Source organism: Malus domestica, chromosome 03 (assembly GCF_042453785.1).
Source record: "Malus domestica chromosome 03, GDT2T_hap1".
NCBI classification, from domain to species: domain Eukaryota; kingdom Viridiplantae; phylum Streptophyta; class Magnoliopsida; order Rosales; family Rosaceae; genus Malus; species Malus domestica.
Genome location: NC_091663.1, coordinates 8,825,765 through 8,848,724, shown reverse-complemented (window position 1 = coordinate 8,848,724; position 22,960 = coordinate 8,825,765). Strand labels below are relative to the sequence as shown.

General features: G+C 36.5%; 1 protein-coding gene across 1 annotated transcript; it reads right to left on the bottom strand.

Annotated features, from left to right (window-relative positions):
• Positions 1-6,565: 6,565 nt before the first annotated feature.
• Positions 6,566-8,312, bottom strand: LOC103447764 (3-ketoacyl-CoA synthase 12-like). The gene has a single exon (XM_008386963.4). It carries the CDS (start codon positions 8,291-8,293, stop codon positions 6,761-6,763), a length of 1,533 nt encoding a protein of 510 aa, XP_008385185.3. The 5' UTR covers positions 8,294-8,312; the 3' UTR covers positions 6,566-6,760.
• Between the last annotated feature and the right edge of the window lie 14,648 nt (positions 8,313-22,960).

Genomic DNA, 22,960 nt, shown 5'->3' with positions numbered 1-22,960 from the left:
ATTTTTTGAAATGAAGAGAGTGGAGTAGTTATGTAAAAGTTATTTCAGTCGACCGTGTTAGCTCCATCGATCTGCAGTAATTCAGTTATTGGTGGTGATACAAATTCCAGTTGCATCTGAACTGTACGTGGATCCATTATGCTCTCGCTGGTTTGCCCATTTCTCAATTTTAGTGGCATATTTTAAGTGTTATTAAAGGATAAAAGGAGAGTCACTCTTTGTGGATTTTGCTGCAGACGATATTATATCTGTAAATTTTACATCTTTTTCCGCAAAAAAGTTAATTACTGATGATATACATACGAAAGTTATGCACATTTCTTCACTCATCATAGAAAGAGATTATATTTGTACAAATATTTACTGTTTAAATTCAGAGAAATGATGAGAATCGAACTCTTATTGTATATTTGAGAACAAAAAAGTTATCGGTGAAACTTCTAAGCCTCTAAGATAATTAAATGAAGTCGTATTTTTGTTTCTCAAAAGTATCCACCCAAACTCCAAATTAATTAGGGCATACTCGTTTCAGTTTCACAAGTATTCTTTCATGCCATATATGTACTAGGGTATACATATTTAGTAAGACTTCCGAAATTGCAAGAACCGTTGATTGGGACATCCTGACTTGTATGTCGTTATCAAAATTAATCCACTAATCCAATTCTAAAACATGCATAGACACAATAGCATGGTTTTTTTTCTTTACTTCGTACGTGGTTTGAAATTGAAAGGATTAGGAATACTTTTCAAAACTGGTTTCCTTAATGTTTGATACCTTAGCTATTTGGGGGAAAAAATGTTTCTAACCCTAGTGATTACGAAATGAGATTTCTCTGGCTTTTTTGTATGAGAAGAAATGATATAAAATTATCGAAATGAAACAATAAACAAGACTCATGCAAGCATGAGCTAAATATGACAAACACTCACGATTCATGCACCAATACGACAAAGGTCACCAAATAGATGAGCTGCAACTTGATAAAACACAAAAAATCTCTAACGAGAGTACAGAAAGAGACCACAAAACTCGCCTATAACAAGACTGCATTACCCGGACAACTCAAACTGAACTTCTAGAAGAGATTCATCATCCATGGCCATTATACTGATAATGTCAACAATAGTTGCTAGACATTATTGGTATAGACAATAGACTTGTAATTATTCCTTTAGCTCGCCATCATTACTTTACTGTATAGCTAGCCATCATTACTTTACTTTATAGCTAGCCATCATTACTTTGTTTTGCTTTCCTTTTCTCCTTATTTTCCTCTTCGGTGTTTTCCTCATGTAATCATCATTTGGTTTGTCCACTTGTTAGAACTAGTTGTGTAGGTTTTGGCCCTCTATAAGAGAGGACTTCCCTCTTGTAAACAAATGATAATGAAGTATATTACAATTTTTGAGATGGTATCAGAGCAATCGATCATGACTGACTCTTGAACCTCAAAAATAGAAAAAAGCTTCCGCCATATCATATCTCAATCATCATATTAGTTTTATTTTTATTCAACTTCATTGATCTTAAGCCTATACAATGGCTAGTGATGATGAAGTATCAGACTCACCAATTCAGTCCTTCACACCAGGTGAATCAAAGTCCACCACACAAGTGGTCACCATTCAAAATGATAATTCCAATTTCTCTGCAGGAATTAAACTTGATGAGAACAACTATTCTCTATGGCATCAAGTCATAGAGATGAAAATTGCTGGTCGAGAAAAACATGGGCATTTTTCCGGTGATACCAAGCAGCTTGCAATCACAGACCCACTGTATAACAAATAGCAAGCTGAAAATTGCCAAGTCAAAATTTGGTTATTTGATGCTATAACACCCAATCAGATGAAGCGGTTCATCCGTTACGACACAGCCATGCAGGTATGGGATGCCATAAAAAAGACTTACTCATAAGGCTTTGATGAAGCCAAAATTTATGATCTTCATAAAAGGTCATTTACCATGAAGCAAAATGGAGCTCCTATTGCTAACTATTACAGCAATCTCACCGAGATTTTTCAAGAACTTGATCAACTTAGTCCTACTAACATGAAGGACCCAGATGATATCTTATCAAGGCAGCAAGAAATTGAGTGACTTCGAGTCTATATATTTCTTACAGGATTAGACAACAAGTTTGATCAAATTCGTGGTGAGATTTTGAGGATGGAGCCTAAACCTAGTCGTGAAGGAGCATACTCTCATGTCAAACGTGAAAGCAATCGACAAGGAACCATGTCAGAAATTGCCACCATGCCTAAAGCTACTATGCTCTTTACCATAAATTCTCGATATCCACAAGGACCTCGACTTCAAAACATAAACTCCTCAATAGTTGATCGATTTCGTAATCGACCACCTATGTAGTGCACCAAATGTGGATTGAAAAATCATACTATTCAAGGTGGTTATGAGATTATTGGCTATCCAGAAGGATGGATTCACAAAGAACAAAAGAAGGAATCCAACAGAGCATCATTCACCACCTCTGAGTCTTCTCAAGATGTTAGCTCATCTGACCATGTCCCAAAAGCCTTGAACACCTCAGGTATATCTAATTTTACATCCGCTAATACTTGTAATAGATCATGGATTATTGATACAAGTGCCACAGATCACATGACATCTAATTCTAACATTCTTCACTCACTAAAAACAGCCAACCAGACATTCATTACCAGTGCCAATGGTTCAATCTCTCCGGTTACTGGAGAAGGCTCTCTTTCACTAACTTCCTCACTCAATCTTGATCATGTCCTAGTTGTACCATCCCTAGATTACTATCTTTTATCTGTTTCTCAAATTATTGACTCCCTTAATTGTTATGTTTCTTTTTTGCCACTATATTGTCTTTTCCAGGATCTGCTTACCAGAGCCGTGATTGGCTGTGGTACTAAAAGGGGCAAACTATATTATTTGGACTTAACGGAAGAATGTAGCAATAGATTGAGTCAAGTGCATCATGTAAGCAAAGACGAATCAACCCGAATGAAGAAGATTTGGTTATGGCACAAGCGATTAGGAAATCCCTCATTTGGTTATCTTAAACTTTTATTCCCTAAACTTTTTCCCCAATTCCAAGAATCTGATTTCCATTGTGAAATTTGTATTTTGGCCAAAAGTCATCGTGTTTCCTATCCATTAAGATTAAATAAAAGTTTTGTGCCATTCATGGTCGTTCATTTTGACGTTTGGGGTCCTGCCAGAATTCTTACAACTTCTGGATTTAAATGGTTTGTGACATTTATAGATGGCTGTACTAGAATGACCTGGGTGTTTCCAATGAAGCACAAGAGTGAAGTTCCTACCAAGTTCAATATTTTTTTATCAATATGTTGCAACTCAGTTTGACAAGAAAATTCAGACACTCAAGTCTGATAATGGAGGAGAATATGTCAATCATGATCTGCATAACTATTTGCAAGAGCATGGTATTGTTCATCAAATCACATGTGCCTATACACCTCAACAAAACGGTGTAGCAGAGAGGAAGAATCGACATCTCTTAGAAGTGGTTCGTGCATCTTTATATGGTGCCAACATGCATCATAAGTTTTCGGGGGAGGCACTGTGTTTTGCAACGATCTCATAAATCGAACAACATCCAATACTCTCCAATATCAAACACCATTCCAAACATTTAACCACCTTCTCACCATTCCATCTATCTTAAACTTAGAACCACGTGTCTTTGGGTGTGTGGCTTATGTACAGGTTTATCCACATCAACGGGGGAAGTTTGATCTATGTGCCCTCCGGTGTGTATTCTTGGGTTATTCTGATACAAAAAAGGGATACAAATGTTTTCATCCTCCTACCCAAACTCTATACATCACTGCAAATGTCCAGTTTCAAGAAAGAGAAACATATTTTTCAAAGGGAGACATTGAGTATCCCCTTCAAGAGGAGAATAGTATGTTTGAAGAGGATACCCAACACATTAGCAACATTAAAATTGTTGCAGAAATTTCGGAAACTGAGATAAATGTTGATAAGTCGGTGGACGACCGTAATCAAACAATACATGCAGAAACAGAATCATCCACTCCAACATCAGATACAGAAGTACATCCAACAAAGTTAAGTCAAGATGGCTTGGGATTGCCTTCTTCGACAGTACCACATGATCAATTAGCCCCTTAACACAATCAATAGGTAACTGATCAATCTAATTCTATTGTGATCGTACCTGAGTCAAGTCAAATTAAGTCCACTAATTATCAACTTCCCCCTCGAAAATCTTGAGGGATTCCTAAACAGTTATATGATCCTAATCCTAGAGCCAAGGTTAAATACCCAATTGCTAACCATGTGTCCCTCTATAAGCTATCTACATCATGTGAGGCATTTGTAAATCAATTATCCACTGTATCTATTCCTTGTAGTGTAGAGGATGCTATGAAAGATCCTAGGTGGACTCGTGCAATGAATGAAGAAATGGAGGCACTCCAGAAAAATTCCACATGGGAGTTAACTAATCTACCTAAAGGGAAGAAATCAGTTGGTTGTAGGTAGATATACACAGTAAAATTCAATGCAGATGGCACTATTGAGCGATACAAAGCAAGATTAATGCCAAAAGGCTACACGCAGACATATGGCATTGACTACGGAGAGACTTTTGCCCCTGTAGCTAAGATAAGCACTATTCGTGTACTCTTATCCCTAGCAGCAAACCTTGATTGGCCTTTGCAACAATTCGATGTCAAAAATGCTTTCCTGCATGGAGATTTAGAAGAAAAAGTTTATATGGAGCTTCCCCCAAGATGCAAGTTGGATCCCAATCAGACCAACAACGTTTGTAAACTAAAAAAGTCGTTGTATGGTTTAAAGCAATCACCGAGAGCTTGGTTTGGGAGATTTACCAAATCGATGAAATTTTTCAGATACAAGAAAAGCAACTTGGATCATACTCTTTTCTTAAAGAATAAGAAAGGTAAAATCACTGCTCTTATTGTATATGTGGATGACATGGTGGTTACAGGAAATGATCCAGAAGAGAAGGCAGCATTGCAAAAGTATCTAGCAAGTGAATTTGAGATGAAAGATCTCGATGCTTTAAAGTATTTCTTGGGCATTAAGGTGGCCCGCTCACAATAAGGAATATTTCTATCACAACGGAAATATGTTCTTGATATTTTGACAGAAACTGGGATGCTAGCATGTATACCAGCAAATACCCCAATTGAGCTGAATCACAAACTTGGTGAATATCCTGATCAGATACCTACCAACAAAGAGAGATATCAAAGAATTGTTGGTAAGCTAATATATCTTGCACATACTAGACTAGATATAGCATATGCAGTCAGCATGGTAAGCTAGTTTATGCATGCACCAAGTGAAACACACATGGATGCTGTAAACCGTATTTTAGGGTATTTAAAGTCAACTCCTGGGAAAGGATTAATGTTTTCAAAACATGGTCATCTAGACGTTAAAGGCTACACTGATGTTGATTGGGCTAATGATGTAACTAACAGACGATCAACATCAGGATACTTTGTTATTGTTGGAGGAAATCTAGTCTCTTGGAGTAGTAAGAAACAAAAGGTTGTTGCTAGATCAAGTGCTGAAGTAAAATATCGGAGCATGGCACATGGAGTATGTGAACTGCTTTGGGTGAAGAATTTACTGAGAGATTTGGGATTTAGGCCCAAGCATGCTATGCGTCTACATTGTGACAACAAGGCTGCAATTGACATTGCTCACAATCTGGTTCAACATGATCGAACCAAACATGTGGAGGTGGATAGACATTTTATTAAAGAAAAAATTGAGGCAAGACTTATTGAAGTTCCATTCGTTAAATCTGAAGATCAATTAGCAGACATGCTCACCAAAGCAGTCACAAGTTCAGTATTTCACAACTCACTAAGCAAGTTAGGCATTCATGACATATATGCACCAACTTGAGGAGGAGTGTCAACAATAGCTGCTAGACATTATTGGTATAGACAATAGACTTGTAATTATTCATCTAGCTAGTCATCATTATTTTACTTTATAGCTAGACATCATTACTTTACTTTATAGCTAGTCATCATTACTTTGCTTTGCTTTTCTTTTCTCCTTATTTTCCTCTTCGGTGTTTTCCTCATGTAATCATCATTTGGCTTGTTCACTTGTTAGGACTAGTTGTGTAGTTTTTGGCCCTCTATAAGAGAGGACTTCCCTCTTGTAAACAAATGATAATGAAGTATATTACAATTTTTGAGAGTTAAAACTGGGTTAGATGGGTGAATTTATTTGCCAACTAGAGAAAATTTAGTATAGCAGTCCGGCGTATAAAGCATGTCATGTTACCACAGGTATACACCCATTATTTGAACCCATCTGCTAGCTATTGCAATCACTCCATTCACTCCATAAAATCAAATGCAAAAAGGTTCTTCTTATATGAGCGCATTTCCTTTGCACCACAGAAATAAATACAAAGCAAAATAAATCTGTATAAATTAATTACTCAAGCATATGTAGGATAAACTTGTTTTACATACATGTTTCTGAATTAAAGTAAAACAAAAATAGAAATAAACTAAAAGAAGAAAAAAAGGGTTTAAATTTCGAAGCAGCATCTTATTGGTTATGAAATCTATAGAGGTATTCAACAATAAGAACTTTATAGTATACAGAAAGAGAAAAAAAAATACAACAAAAACAACGAAATTGAGAGGTACCCCCCCCCCAAATTACACTTTTCAGAAGTAATTAAAACAATTAGAGAGATTGATATCACCTTTAATTTATAGCTTAATAATTTTCCAGGTTGAATGTGCTTGGATCCTCCTGATGAATCCAACCAAACTTCTCCAAGAAAGGGTTTGTGAGTGTCTTTGGTGGGTACACAGCAATGTCCTCCTTCCAAACATTTTCATCCCCCAAATCCCTCACTACCTCCCACAAGCAACTGTTGCATTTAAACCCACCTCCGAAGCTTATCATCAAAACTGTATCTCCTTTCTTCAACCTCTTCTTTGCCTCCATGTATCCCAACACGTACCAGAGGCTGCTTGCTGATGTGTTCCCAAATCTGTGGAGTGTCATCCTTGCAGGTTCCAGATCATACTCACTCAGCCCAAGATTTAATCCTACCCCATCGATCACCGCCTTCCCGCCAGTGTGGAGGCAAAAATGATCCACCCCAGTTTTGAAATTGATCACAGATTTTGGTGATGGGCTAGAAGTAGCCCCTCCCTTGGTGGGATGTTGGAAGGAGGTCATTTTTTTCACTAGGGTTACAAGCAAAAACCTCACCAGCTCCCTAATGGGTAAAATCTTGGGGGAGATCACCTTTAGGTTGTCCACGAAAGCTCTCGTAGCCGCCTTGGGTAAGAATTTGTCTAGGTGAACCCCTAGATTCCCTTGTGTATCTTCTTGTTGGATGCAGCTCCCGTAGGAATCGTCTCTCGCACCGTGATGGGTTCTCACCAAGCACTTCAACTTGAACATGGCTCGGTGTTTTAAGGCCCGTTTGTTGGTCAGTAGAATTGCGCAACCGCCAGACCTGAACAAACAGTTTGCCAGAATCATGGATCTGGCATTGCCTGAATACCAATTGGGGCTCAAGGACTCAGAAGTGACCACAAGTGCATAAACATTTTTGAGTGACTTGAAAATGTTTTTCACTATGTCAACTGAGATTAGGGATGCTGAGCAGCCCATCCCACAGAGGTTAAAGACCTTTATGTCCTCCCTCATCTTGTAGTGGTTTATAATCCTGGAGGGCAACGATGGAACAGATGCAAACATGGAGACATTCACAACAAGCACATCAATTTCTGAAGGTGAAATCCCTGATTTGTCAAGGAGTTTCTTGATGCTGTCATGGAAGAACTCCTCCATCTCCGAGATGCTGTCTTCCAATGTGGGACATGATTCCCTGCCTGAGAACATGATTCTTGGAGCATAAGTTTGCTCACCAATCCCTGAGCTGACAATTGCCTTGAGGAGGAACTGGTATTCCAAAAGGCCAAGATTCTTGGTCCTCTTGATAATCTCACCTGAGTACTCAGTGTCTAGCTTTCTGTCATCTGTGGGCTTGTGGCACTGGTAGTCCAAAATGTAGCACTCGTGGTCTCTCCTCTCATCAAAAAGCTTCCACATCATAAAAATGAAGAACAAGGCTGAAAAAACACAGACTAAAGCAAGAAGCTCCATTACAAAATGGGGAGAGAGAGATAGATAGATAGATGTGGATGGAAATGTGAGCTTGAAAATGGGAGTCTTATAAGAAGAGGGAGGAGGAGGAGGTACACTACATGTGAAGATGCTAAAGACTCCCATTTGCAACTTCCCAACCCCCACCAAACTGATGTGTGTGGCTTAAGCTTTTTGACAAGGAAATGATACCATACAGCTTAATTTTGTCTGTTGTTCTAGTTTGATTTTTCAATTTGATGGCCGCGGAAAAAATAAAGAGAGGCATGTCGAAAGAGAAAAATATTTGTGTTTATCATTTCCTTTTGATATCAAACTTTATTGCTCAAGTCACATATTAAGCATGGAAAAGTAAATGTATATTGGAGATCGCCGGGGTTCTAGACTTTTTGTGTAACTTCCTCCAATGAGCAAAATTACAAACGTACCATGCATAAACCTTGCAAGGTCTCCATATCAAAGAACTACTAGCTGCAAGACATTGTATTTAATTCTTTAAACCTTATAATTTTGGGCATGACCAAAGGCTTCAAAATTTTGTAATATTTTTAAAATGGAAAGGTATTATAGTTCACAGTTAGTAGCTTACCCGCATTTAAGAGAGATCAGGGGTAGCTCGAAAGAAAAAGAAAAATATTTTTTGTATGGTTTAGAAGAAAGAAAAGAAAACATAGATTGCATACAACTAGCTAAATTTCCATAGAAATTGGTTGGAAGAACAATAACCAAGAAAAATTAAGCAGAATTTTTTCTACAATATTTGTGGAACAAAAAATAATTCAAAAAATTCTTGAGCTGATGTGTGGACTTTTATTCACATTTGACGAGAAAACCCTTTATTAATTTGGCGAAGCCTACATACGTTCCGCACGCAGTTCAATCAATAAGACCTGAGTTGCTGACTAAAATTTCTCTTACTCCACTACCCATGGCAAGGCCATAAAACAAGAGAATTAAAGGTATAATTAATAACTAATTCTTTCCTCATCAAAGACTTATTCATTTATTCAAGGAAGCATCGTGGCATTCAATAGAGGATTACAAAAATAATTCTTAAATATTATTAATTTAATAATATGCAGATAGATTATTCTCAAGCATCTTTAAGATATCTCAGCATCTTAAAGATACTTTCCTGCTGCATCCAATGGATATCACACTCTGGCTAGCTGGACGCCGACACATGGTATATCAATCCCTACACATGTGGTCGGCTACACCTCCTTATAAATACTCATTTTACATACTTCTCAAGTAAGTTGAAGCAATTTGTTATGCAACTAAGCACTAAAATCTCTCTATTTTTAGAGAAACTGACTTCGACATCGGAGATCCATTGGCCAAAACTCCCCTCACCCCCCCCCTCAAAACTCCTTGGGCGCATGACTTTGGTCTTTTATCAAATGTGTGTTTTTAGGTACAATTGTTAAGACTAAATATGACGGAATTTTGCTACCGCAATATTGATTTAGATAATAAGTCACGTACTCATGACAAAATTAGCATGAGCAAACATTTTCCATTCAGGAAAGGACAAGGAGGATGTGAGTTGAACAAGTATGAATAAAGTGATATACTACTAATATATATAAGTGTTTCCCTCAGCACTTACAAGCTTAAATACATGTTGTATTAACCTTATTGCAATGTTCTTATCACTCAATTAGAGTCCTCAAACAAATAATGAAAATGCTGGTGATCTATAACTGAACATACATTATCACTTACAGTTAACTAGGGTATTATATATCTTACTTTAATAATAAGTTATATTATTTTAAATTTGGGGATTTTTCTACTGGCTGCTGGTGTCTGTTGAGTTTTGTAATAAGCCAGTTGATTTGTGTTGGACTTGGCACTTTGGTAAAACGTATATTTATGAGAAAACTGTTTGGTTAGGAACTTGGCATTTATGTATTGACTCTGTTCAGTCTATTCCCTGATTTAGGTGTTAGGTATAAACAATGCCTTCCTAACGAAATGAGTCCAAGGCTAGGTCCTCAGCTCTCAACTCAAGTTGTACAAAGGTTTTAAGACCTCAAGAAGAAAATTTATACAAGTGTCATTTATTCTGATTCACTCGCGTCAGGTTCTACAAGTCACTACCAAAAAGTCAATGTATTATATTATAGGAACGAAGTTTTGAAATATACAATGAATCAACCAAAATTATCGTATTTATCATCCATGTGAGTTGAAGCTGAGGTATTCTACTCACAAATAGAGAAGAATTTCACTAAACTAATGATGATTATATATTGTTGGATTTGAACAAGGAACAAAACTATATTAATTATTAGACCATTAAGCCTAAAACTCTTTGCAATTCGTGTGGGTGCAGTGCTTAAATCAAATAAGCTGAGGAACAACTAGCTGAATTAGTAAAATTACCATGGATTCACGAAAAAAAACTAATGGAAGTTGATGAGTTCTTATTGTGAGTGCGGGAGTAAAAGTGCTCTACCACTGGAGCTATAAGTCCACACTTAACTAGTTGTTCAGAAAATCCTAATTTAATTATATAACTAAAGTGTAGTTGTGATGTAACCTATAGCTGAACCTTGCTCCTCATTATATTAGGCCTCTTGCAATCAACCAGGCCTTGAATTTTAAATTATTACTTTGGCGATTAAACGGATGAAGCTGAAAGGCTGAAAGGCTGAAAGGCTGAAAGCAAACCCTAATAAACACGACAGTTTGTAGCTATCGCCAGTTGATATATGCATTGGACTTTGCTAAATTATACACCAGTTCGATGGTTGGAGACTTAATTACCATTTATGCATTGACTTTCTATTACTTGTTTTAAGCGTTAGGTATATATATATAAACAAAGTCATTTATGAGTTCACGCTCTCTCAGTCTTTCTCTTCGATCGCGTGAGAAGGAAGAAAGGGATATGTTACTTGTAGGGACTCAAAGTCAGAGTTTTTCAAGCTTTAAGAGGTTATGAAGAAAATTTGTACAAGGCGCATGCTCTTTCAAATGGGTATGATCTCTATTCATCCTGTCCTAGCTAGCTGCTACAAGTCAATACCAAACAAACTATATATGTTTAAGGTAACGCTATATGAAATGATCACGTTTATCAATGCTATATGAAATGATCTCGTTTATCAACACTAAATGAAAATCACACAAAATACTTATAAGAGAACAAGGTTGTTGTAGTATAAACGGTTCAAACAAAGTCGTTTTCCGCAGGGATTATTTAAAACAATTTATGAAAAACCAAAATTTTAGTTAATTATTTAAAGGAAAAAGGATCATTTAATGACCTAAATTTAGAGAAACAAAATTAATTAAAAAGGTTAATTAAAATCTGCAATTTTTAGAGAAATAAAAAGGAAACAATTTTTAGAATTCAAAATGAGAAAATACTAGGGTTCCGCCGTCACCCTAACAATCCTTCGTAGTTCTTCTAATTCCTTATGAATTAGACATGCATATTTTGAAGGTTAGGTTTTCCTAAAGTACGCCCTACTTGGAACCTCCAACATAGAATGTATATTTAATATGCAACCTGTCCATGGTGTCCAAATTGAATGTGAACATACAAGACTCATTAAGTTTTGTGAAAACCTTTTGAAAAACCATATAACTCTTAAGACGTGTCGTCCATCCTAAGTAGTTACACATGTTAACCACAAGAAGCCTTAGTTAATTTTAGAGACAACCCTTCGCCAAAATTACATCAAATTACTTTTCTAAATATCCTAATGGCCGCGAATCACTAAGACAAATAAATAGTTTAAAGCACAGTGATTAACAATCCAAAACTTGCATGCACAAATTCATAAGAAAATTAAAAAGAGACTACATATTCTTGCTAAGGATTATGGCCTCACCCTAGCAAGGAGAATTAGTTATGCATATTTATAATTAAAATCAACATAATTGTATTAAACTAGAAAAGAATGAAAACACCTAAAAGTATAAGTCTTGAAATCTCTAAACTTTTCCCAAAATCTTCTCCCAAAAATTGCATACGTAGAACAGAAACCCTAGGTCTGCCAAAAGGCTTATTTATACTACTCTAACTAAAATCCTCATAGTCTTAGAATCAAACTAGGAAACCAAATAAATTGAAATAAAATAGGATACATAATCCTAAATTGACTTAGTAAATTCATCCAAAAATTTGCACAGCCACATTTTGGACCCATATCAACTCCAAAACTGGCCCGAAATAGCTAGATTTAAAGCTTGAACTATTATGAACACTTCTCTAGAAGGCCACGAACCCATCTGAGGTCATATTGGGCTCCAAAATGCAACGCACATTGCTCCTTTATTTAATCGCTAAAAAATAACCGCTTGGTAGAAAAATCTCAAATTTGACCCCAAGCATGCCAAGAGACATGCGAACATCCTCCAATTTGAATCACTCCAAATTTCGTCCGTTTGATTACATTTTGCTCCATAGTAAGTCAAATGTCCTATATTGAAAATATAAAGCAAAATATCAAAATTTTACCAAAATAATTACCAAATTATATTAAAAATAAGGTAAAATATATAATATAATATTAACTCATCAGCTGCCAAGCCGGAGGCGAAGTGGATGATCATGGCATCAATGCCCATGTTGCCGTTGAGGGGTTTCACCATCACTTGATTAGGCGTACCGTAGTCCAGCCTCTGGAATGGCCAACCGCAAGCCCCATGGCACAAGATTTTGGGGTTTCCGACAACGAGGTATGGTTTGTTGTCAATTAAGTCGTGGTCATAACATTTGCCACGGCACAATTGGTGCACCGTCACTTGGCTCCCGGTGAAGAACACGAAAAGAGTGTTGGGCTTGCCAAGGTCGGCCTTCTTCACCAGACTTTTGAAGTATGTAAGGGTTAACACTTTTCCGATCAAGTACTAGGTGGGGTACGGGTAGTGGGGGTTAGACCAGTGAACAATTGGTAGCTCTCGATGACGTCCCACCACCTGTGCACGGCGGCGACGTGATCGTTCTCAGTGTTCTCAAGGGACCTCAGGAAACTCTGGATCACGTTGTTTTGTTCGGCTGTAAACTGGCCGTAAAATAGGATGGAAAGGTTGATGTTGCTGGTCATCAAAGGCCCTCCGTGGTATGTGATGGTGCCGCCACCTCCATGAGCTCGGAAGTTGCCGCCAGCAGCAGGTGCTGCATCACCAACGTGTACGACACCACTGTTGAATTAGTGGCCAAGTGGCCAAAAGCATATAATAAAAAATGAAGGACATAATGATGTGGGAACATCATTATGAGGAGACAATTGATTATGTTTGTTGAAAAGAAAAAAGGAAGGAATGTCATGATGATGTTTGTAAAGGAATGATTATTCCTTTACTTTGGATTTTTTATTGTGTACTTTTGTATGGATGAAGTTATCATCCGAATGTGAGAGAAAGGAAGTGTGCACCATTTTCTGTTTTAGTAGCCATCTTTGATAGAGCAAAGAAAGTTGCAGAGAGCAGAAAACTGAGAGCAGAAAAAGAAGAAGAATGTGCTATTCTCTTTGGTTAGTAATCACCCACCAAGGTAGTTGTTGTTGTAATAGCTTTGAGCTTTGTATAGAGAAGAAATTATTCACAATATTTCTTTCTCTATTTGTTTCTTTGGTGTGTGAGAGCTATTGGTTGTATTGGGGTTTTTGGGTTGTGAGCTTGCCAACACTTTGTAAACTCCCATTTGGTTGATAGTGGATTATTGGGTGAGCTCCTACTGCTCCGAGGATGTACTCCAGTTACACTGACTGTTGAGGAACCTCGTTAAAATCTTGGTGTCTTTTATATTTTGTTCTTGTATTCCATTTGATATATTTCTTGTGGGTTAGCTTGAATTGGTTCCAACGAGTTTGGTGCTATCCTAACACAACAATTGGTATCAGAGCACTAGTTGTTCTTGGGTACTGTCTAGTTGCCAAAGATGTCAGACGGGCAAGATGAGAATCCTTTTGGAAGCAACTCCGAGTTTGCAAGAACTATGGTGCAAAATGCAAAGTTCGAAGTGGAAAAGTTTGATGACACAAACAACTTCGAGATGTGGCAATGTGAGTTCAAAGATGTGTTGGCTTAACAAGATCTACTTGCCGCTTTGGGAGAGAAGCCGGAAGCTATGTCGAAGCCGGAATGGGAGAAATTAAATTTGTGGGTTTGCTCTTCAATTCGGTTGTGCCTTGCAAAAACTCAGAAGTATTTTTTGATGCGGGAGACATTAGCAAGTGTGTTGTGGCAAAAATTGGAAGACAAGTATATGACGAAGAGTGAAGAGAACCGGCTACACTTGAAGAAAAAGCTCTACCGCTTCCAATACAAAGAAGGCACAAAAATGATTAGACATCTTGATGCTTTTAATAAGTTGATTGTCAACTTGTTAAATTTAGATGAGGATATTAAGGATGAAGATAAGGCCTTAATATTGTTGAATTCCTTGCCGGACTCTTATGAGCATTTTGTTACCACTATTATGCATGGTATAGAAACTGTGAAATTTGAAGATGTGTCAAATGCCTTGATGAATTATGAAATGAGGCATAAAGATAAAAATCATAATAGTACCTCTGAAGCTTTATTTGTTAGAGGTATATCATCGGAGAGGAGATCCTCTTCTAGTAGGAAAAAATCACACTCTCGACCTAGAGGAAACTCTAAAGGTAGAAAAACCTTGGAAATGGATGAATGTGCCTTTTGTCATAATAAGGGCCATTGGACGAAAGATTGTCCTAGGTTGAAGACCAAAGGCAAAGAAAGTTCTGAAGCTAATATTGCTGAGGTTGAAACAAATTTTTCTGATTTTGCTTTAGCCACTTCCTCATCATTTGATTGTGCTACTAAGTGGGTGTTGGATACGGGTTGTACTCATCATATGACTCCTCACAAGGATTGGTTTTCAAGCTTGAAAGAGTTTGATGGTGGTGTTGTGTTCATGGGAGATGACAACCCTTGCACAACAAAAGGGATTGGTACAATTCGTTTGAAGTTGCATGATGACATGGTTAAAGAGTTGACAGGTGTTCAGTATGTACCAAATTTGAAGAAAAATCTTATTTCTTTGGGAACTTTAGAAGCCAAGGGCTTCAGGTTTCATTCAAATGGGCAGACAATGAAAGTTACTTATGGTGCACTTGTTGTGATGAAAGCTCCTCGATGTGGTCATTTGTATATATTGCAAGGAAGCATCGTGACAGGTGAAGTGTCTGTAGTCTTAGAAAATATGGGCACATCTGATTCAGATACTACTAGATTGTGGCATATGAGATTAGGCCATGCCGGTGAGACAGCTCTACAAGGGCTTGTGAAAAAAGGTCTTCTAAAAGGTGCCACGACTTGTAAGCTTGATTTCTGCAAGCATTGTGTCTTGGGAAAGCAAACTAGAGTGAAGTTTGGTACTGTAGTACATCAGACGAAGGGCATTCTTGATTATGTGCATTCAGATGTTTGGGGTCCTACAAAGACTCCCTCTTTGAGTGGTAGACATTGGTTCGTGACCTTTGTTGATGATTATTCAAGAAGGTCTTGGGTCTACACTATGAAGCACAAGAGTGAGGTATTAAGCATTTTCTTAAGCTGGAAGAAAATGGTTGAGAACCAGACTGGGAGAAAGATTAAGATTTTGAGATCAGATAATGGTGGTGAATACACATCCGACCCTTTCTTTAAAGTTTGCAAATAGGAAAGGATTATGAGGCATTTCAGTGTTCGGGGAACTCCACAACAAAATGGAGTTGCAGAAAGATTGAATCGAACCTTGCTTGAGAAGGTTAGATGTATGTTGTCTCAGTTGGGTTTGAGCAAGTCATTTTGGGCAGAGACAGTTACTTATGCATGTCACATCATCAGTCGGTTACCCTCAGCTGCTGTTCAGGGTAAGACACCAATGAAAGTATGGACTGGGAAACCTTCTACTGATTATGATTATATTCATATTTTTGGTTCACCTACTTATTTTCATGTAACTGAAAATAAACTTGATCCTAGAGCCAAAAAGGCTATCTTTCTTGGTTTCAATAGTGGTGTCAAAGGTTACAGGCTATGGTGCCCATAGTTGAAGAAACTTGTAATCAGCAAAGATGTGACATTTGATGAAGAAAGTATGTATAAAGACTCTGAGAAGAATGTGAAAATGTCCAACAAGTGGAGCTTGAGAAAGTTGCCTCTGGTACTTCAAGTCTTATTTCTGCTGATGTCGAAGATACTACAAGTGAAGAAGTTGGAGACCATGAAGATGTTGAAGAAGTTGAACTTGAAGATTCTATTCAAGTTGAAGAGGACACCTCAAGAGTCTATTGCCAAGAACAGAGGAAAAAGACAAATTACCAAGCCAGCTCGGTATAGTGACTATGTTGTTTTTGCTCTTCCTATTATCATTGATGATATTCCATCCAATTTCGAGGAAGCCATTGAGAGTGAGGAGAAGGAGAGGTGGTGCAATGCCATGGGTGATGAGTGAATTCTTTCTTGAAGAACAAGACTTGGGAGTTAGCTAAATTGCCTAAGGGCAAGAAAGCTATCAGTTGCAAATGGGTGTATGCCAAGAAGGAAGATGTTGATGAGAAAAGCAATGTGAGATTCAAAGCAAGATTAGTTGCTAAAGGGTATGCATAAAAGGAGGGCATTGACTACAATGAAATCTTTTCTCCGGTTGTGAAGCACTCCTCAATTTGCATTATGTTAGCTCTTGTTGCACAGTATGATCTTGAGCTTGTGCAACTTGATGTGAAGACAGGTTTCCTACATGGTGATTTGAATGAAGAGATCTATATGTGTCAACCGGATTGGTATACAGTGAAAGGGAAGGAGAATTTGTTTTGCAAGTTGAAGAAATCGTTTTATGGCTTGAAGCAATCTCCAAGACAATGGTATATGAGGTTTGATAAATTTATGAGAGGCCAAAATTATTCTAGAAGTCAATATGATCATTGTGTGTACTTCAAGAAGTTGCAAGATGGGTCTTTCATGTATTTGTTGATATATGTTGATGATATGTTGATTGCCTCAAAGAACGTTGAAGAGATTGAAAAATTAAAGAAGCAAATGAAGAATGAGTTTGAGATGAAGGATCTTGGTGAAGCGAAGAAAATCCTTGGCATGGAAATCACTAGAGATAGAGCGAAGGGTTTGGTCAATTTGAATCAAAGACAATACCTTGAAAGTTGATTCGGAAGTTTGGAGTTCATGATTCAACCAAACCGGTTAGTATCCCTTTGGCTCCTCATTTTAAATTAAGTTCTCTACAATGTCCTAAAACTGATAAAGAGAAGCTGCAAATGAAAAATATACCATATGCAAATTTGGTTGGTAGTTTGATGTATGCAATGGTATGCTCTAGACCGAATATTGCTCATGTAGTTGGCATGGTGAGTCGATATATGCATAATCCAGGTAAAGAGCATTGGCAAGCAGCTAAGTGGATATTGAGGTATCTCCATGGTACTCGAGACATTGGTTTATGCTTTGAGAAAGATGACTCTGGTATTGGTCATTTTGCAGTTGGTTATGTTGATTCAGATGCAGGTGATCTGGATGGAAAGAAGTCTACTACACGCTATGTGTTTACTATGGCTAAAGGGCCAGTTTGTTGGAGGTCCATTTTGCAGTCTTCTGTTGCCTTGTCTACTACAGAGGCTAAATATATGGCAGTTGCTGAAGCTATAAAGGAGGCAATTTGGATACATGGGCTGATTAGAGATTTGGGGGTTAATCAGAAACAGGTGGAGGTACATTGTGATAGTTGGAGTGCCATTTATTTGGCTAAGTATCAGGTTCATCATGCGAAGACCAAGCACATAGATGTGCGTTATCACTTTGTGCGTGAAGTCGTTGGTGAAGGAGAGATTATTCTCCAGAAGATTCCAACTAAAGACAACCCCGATGATATGTTGACTAAGGTTGTTGGTGTAGCCAAGTTTGTTCATTGCTTAAACTTGGCTCACATTTTGCCTATATGAAGAAAACGTTGAGCAGTAGGAGTTTTGGAGCATTTGGCTCGGCATGAGTTGTTTTCTTGCTAGTGTTTGGGAGTAATTTTTGTGTTGATTGTGTTGGTTGGCTTATCATGGCATTTTCGGAACTTGGCCAAGGTGGAGATTGTTGAATTAGTGGCGAAGTGGCCAAAAGCATATAATAAAAAATGAAGGACATAATGATGTGGGAACATCATTATGAGGAGACAAATGATTATGTTTGTTGAAAAGAAAAAATGAAGGTCATGATAATGTTTGTAAAGGAATTATTATTCCTTTACTTTGGATTTTTTATTGTGTACTTTTGTATGGATGAAGTTATCATTCGAATGTAATAGAAAGGAAGTGTGAACCATTTTCTGTTTTAGTAGCCATCTTTGAGAGAGCAAAGGAAGCTGCAGAGAGCAGAAAACTGAGAGCAAAAAAAGAAGAAGAATGTGCTCTTCTCTTTGGTTAGTAATCACCCACCAATGTAGTTGTTGTTGTAATAGCTTTGAGCTTTATATAGAGAAGAAATTATTCACAATATTTCTTTTTCTATTTGTTTCTTTGGTGTGTGAGAGTTATTGGTTGTATTGGGGTTTTTGGGTTGTGAGCTTGCCAACACTTTGTAAACTCCCATTTGGTTGATAGTGGATTATTGGGTGAACTCCTACTGCTCTAAGGACGTACTCCAGTTACACTGACTGTTGAGGAACCTCGTTAAAATCTTGGTATTTTTTATATTTTGTTCTTGCATTCCATTTGATATATTTCATGTGGGTTAGCTTGAGTTGGTTCCAACGGGTTTGGTGCTATCCTAGCACAACAACCACGGGGTTTACCGCCAGCAGTTCCAGGTGCACGAGAGATTTTTCAGTGTGACCGTCACACGAGGTAGTACACCACGTGTCTTTATATAAATGGTGGGTTATGTGTATTAAAATGTTAATAACTTAAAAATTAAAATTTTCCACCACTTGCATAAAAACATGTGGTGTACCATCCGTATTTCCATCACAATTAAAATTTTCTCTAGGTGCACCACCTTTTCGATCGCCACCTTTCTGAGCACCGCCACTTTTCTGTGCACCAACACCTTTTTGTGTAGCACCTTTTTTCGCACCGCCGCCTCTTTTTTTTTTTTTTTTTTTTTTTTTGGAGAACTGATACTTCAATTCCAGGGCAAAGATGCCAAAAGGATAAAGAGAAAGCCTACAAGGAGGCAATCAACCAAATTAAAGCAAAAAAACACCGAGTAGTGTAAGGAGATACAAGAAACCTTGACGACGCATCTGATGCTAACAAAACGTCACCCTTCACACTATCAAGGCAGAGAGCGAGAGAGCGATACAAGGCAGAGAGCGAGAGCTGCAAGCCGCCGGTTCCCCAAGCGACTACCCATCACTGGGAGGGAAGATGTTGCTGCCATTATAAATTTATATTCCTTTGTCTTGTTTTTTCTTTCCTTTTCAATTGTCAATTTTCTAGGTTTCCTCTGTTTTGTATCTCGCCCCTATATACATATATTAATTGCAAGAACATTCAAGAAACATGTATGCATGCATGCATGTGCACAAAACTAATTTTCTCGGCCCACATGTCATGAACCTAAGGTGAAAATTATCTATTATAGTTAGAAGAAAAAGAAAGAAGGTAAAGCAGTTTCTGCTGCTGTCACAGAAGATTAATGAAAAAAATGATGGAGGAAGATGAGGAAAAGGAAAAGAAATGGTTTTTGGTATGTTAGGCATCCACCTATCATGAAGGGTTCTTTATTATTATTTTGAGTAGTGTTAGGTAGATTAAATTTGTAAACTAAATGATGGTTCATAATATAAAATAAGTACGTTAATTAACATTTAAGTAATAATTCAATCATTGCTTCCATGTCACTTAATTTACAAAGTTCAGTCTATACATTTAATTTCCCTAACATTACCATATTATTTTTCTAACTTTAGTTTGGTTTTGAATTTGAAGAGGGGAAAAAATGGTGTCAATCTTTGAATATCACCATACGAGAAGGAAAAAAAGAGTTTGGATGAAAGAAACATAACTGAAGGAAAAAAGAAATTTGGTGGTTGGGGCTTTCGCAAGGAAGCGTTAGTTCTAGTTGGATTTTAAAAAAGATTAGCGTTAATTCTAATTAGACTTTTGAAAAGAAGCATAAATTCCAACATATTTCAAGAGATTTATTTATCAAAAAAAAAAGACATTAGTTCAGCTGGGCTTCGAAAAAAAGGTGTTAGTTATGAGGATGGAGATTTGTTAGTCAGGCTTTTCAAAAGAGGTGTTTATTCTAGTTAGGCTTTTAAAAATATTGGCGCTAGTTCCAGTTGAGCATTCAAAATGATGTCTTGTTTTGACAGATTATGATCTGCTATGCTTTAAGAAAGATTAATGTTAGCATATCTTTGACAGATTATGATCTGCTATGCTTTAAGAAGGATTAGTGTTAGTTTTAGCATATCAATGAAGATTCCATGCATGTGTGGCTCACTTACACTATGTTTGGATGAGAGAAATAAACTTGGAATTTAGTTTAAAGTCAAAATTTAATAAATTAACATGCATCAATTCCCTTGTTTGGATTCATAAATATAGAAATTTAGAATTTCTGTGTGGAAAAAAACTTGAAATTAGGGACCTCCAATTCCCAAATTTGAATCCATGTAAATATGTGTCATTTCTCAATTTCTATGATTGAGAGTTTAAAAATAACAAATTCCGTATTCAATTCCAATTTTTTTTTTGTTAACCAAACAAGAAAATTTACAAATTCTAGAAAATAAAATCCCGTCATTTTAAAATTCTTTAATAATCTTAAATTTCTTCATCCAAACATAATATTAATGCATGGTCGCATGTGAGGGGGGTTTTGAATTTACGAGTTTCAAATTAGATTATTTATTTTGAGGTAGATTTAATTAGGGATATAAGTTAATCTAATTTGGTCCAATTTCCTTGTCTTGTGAACCAGGATTTGATTTAATTATTTCCTATTATTGCTCCTTTATAATCTTATAAAACCTCTTCATGGAGACGAATAAAGTATTCAAATTTGTGAGATTATTAGACAATTCTGAATTTATCCTAAACACTTTATTCCAACTATATATAAGTTGAATTCCAATCATTTTATGGACATTTTCTTAAAATATCAAATTGTAGTAGGTTTTCTCAAATTTTCAGTTTTACAAATTACAGTTCAATATTCTATGAGAAAAAGGGTTACTTACTTCATGTATACCAACCAAGTAAACGGGAAATGGGCATATTCTCACAGCTAGGTGACTTTGACTGCTAATGCTATGTGCGTATCATTTACAGATATGGAAAATGAATGTTTGTAATTGTAAATAAATCATTTTAATATTTTAAAATCAAATATAACAGTCACAACACCTGTATTATTGAATGATACATATTATTGAAGTCAAACCCGAGTCTCTAACCTATGCTTAGCTTACGATATCGGATAGGGCGGTATATCCTGAACCCAATGCTTGTCATGCATCTGCCTCTACTTTATTGTCTCCCCATAATTAACTTTTTAGCTTCGCCCTTACTTCTTCCATTCTTTCTTAACAAAATTGAAATAGATATTATCATATTAACACTATAACCTTATCAATTCTTTTGGGAAGAAATTTAGATAAAAATATGGATAAATTGATAGTTGTAATGTGTGAGTGGAAAAAGTCTACATATCTTGACGTATAAATTCCTCCTCTGTCACAAGATCGGGAGAGACAAATTAGTAAATGAAGAGACAAGCATCTAACTGATAAAACGGCTACAACCTCCATGTCACTGTCTCATTCTTGTCTTTAATTTTTTACCAAAAACAAAAGAGAGAAAGTTCTTGTATTTATTTTCTTTTACTGCCCAATTAGGAAATAAAAGATTATCTATATAATATATGGAGACTAAGCCTTTGCCGTTCAGCTGATAAATATAGGTATATGTATATTATATATTATGATATATATGGACTCGTCACATTATTTTTTTACACAATTTTTTAAATACATTTTTGTGGGCTAACTTTATAATGTATTTCAACGATTTGAACCGTCTCTTTTTTAGGTCTTTCCTCAAAGATCATATCTACTAAAAAATCACCAAAATCTGAAACAATATGACCATTGAATTAAGGGTTTATGGTTTCTTTATGAAACCATATTTGTCCCTTTTTTTACTATAAATGAATGTCATAATGGTTTTAAATTTGTCTAATGTTTTACCAGAATGATTTATGAATGATATTTTAAAAGATAGAGGGTTCAGATCATTACAATACATTATGGAGTGACCTTTACAAAAATGTATGTAAAAAATTATGTAAAAAATAATAATGTCACGGATCCCCAACTCAGATCAAACAATTGACTCAATAAATCTTGATTTAATTGGACAACTAATTCCATAACCCTAACGGAAATGCAATTTTAATGCAAGTTTTAAAAGTACGTACGCATACAGCAAGCACTTTTTGAAGCTAATTCCAAAACTCTAACCGTTTAGTGGACTGTATGGAATTTGGCTTTAGAGAAAAGTAAGACAAGACTTATAATATATGCATAATGATATATTAGATAACTCATTCTATTTTGAAGTCATAACCCATCATATCCAGTTTTGTTTGTCTCACACTGACACAACAAATAAGAATTGGACTCAAGTTTATTTTAATTAGTCACAACCTAAAACAAACCCAAATATGCAACTTTTCTCTTATCTTATCTCGTGCATATATAATAATCACTCAAATTTTAGGCCTTTTGCTTTCAAGTTCTGTCTACTTTTGAACAAACGATATTATCTACACTAAGGGAGAGGGGTGAGCTTAGCCTCACAATGTGCGAATAAT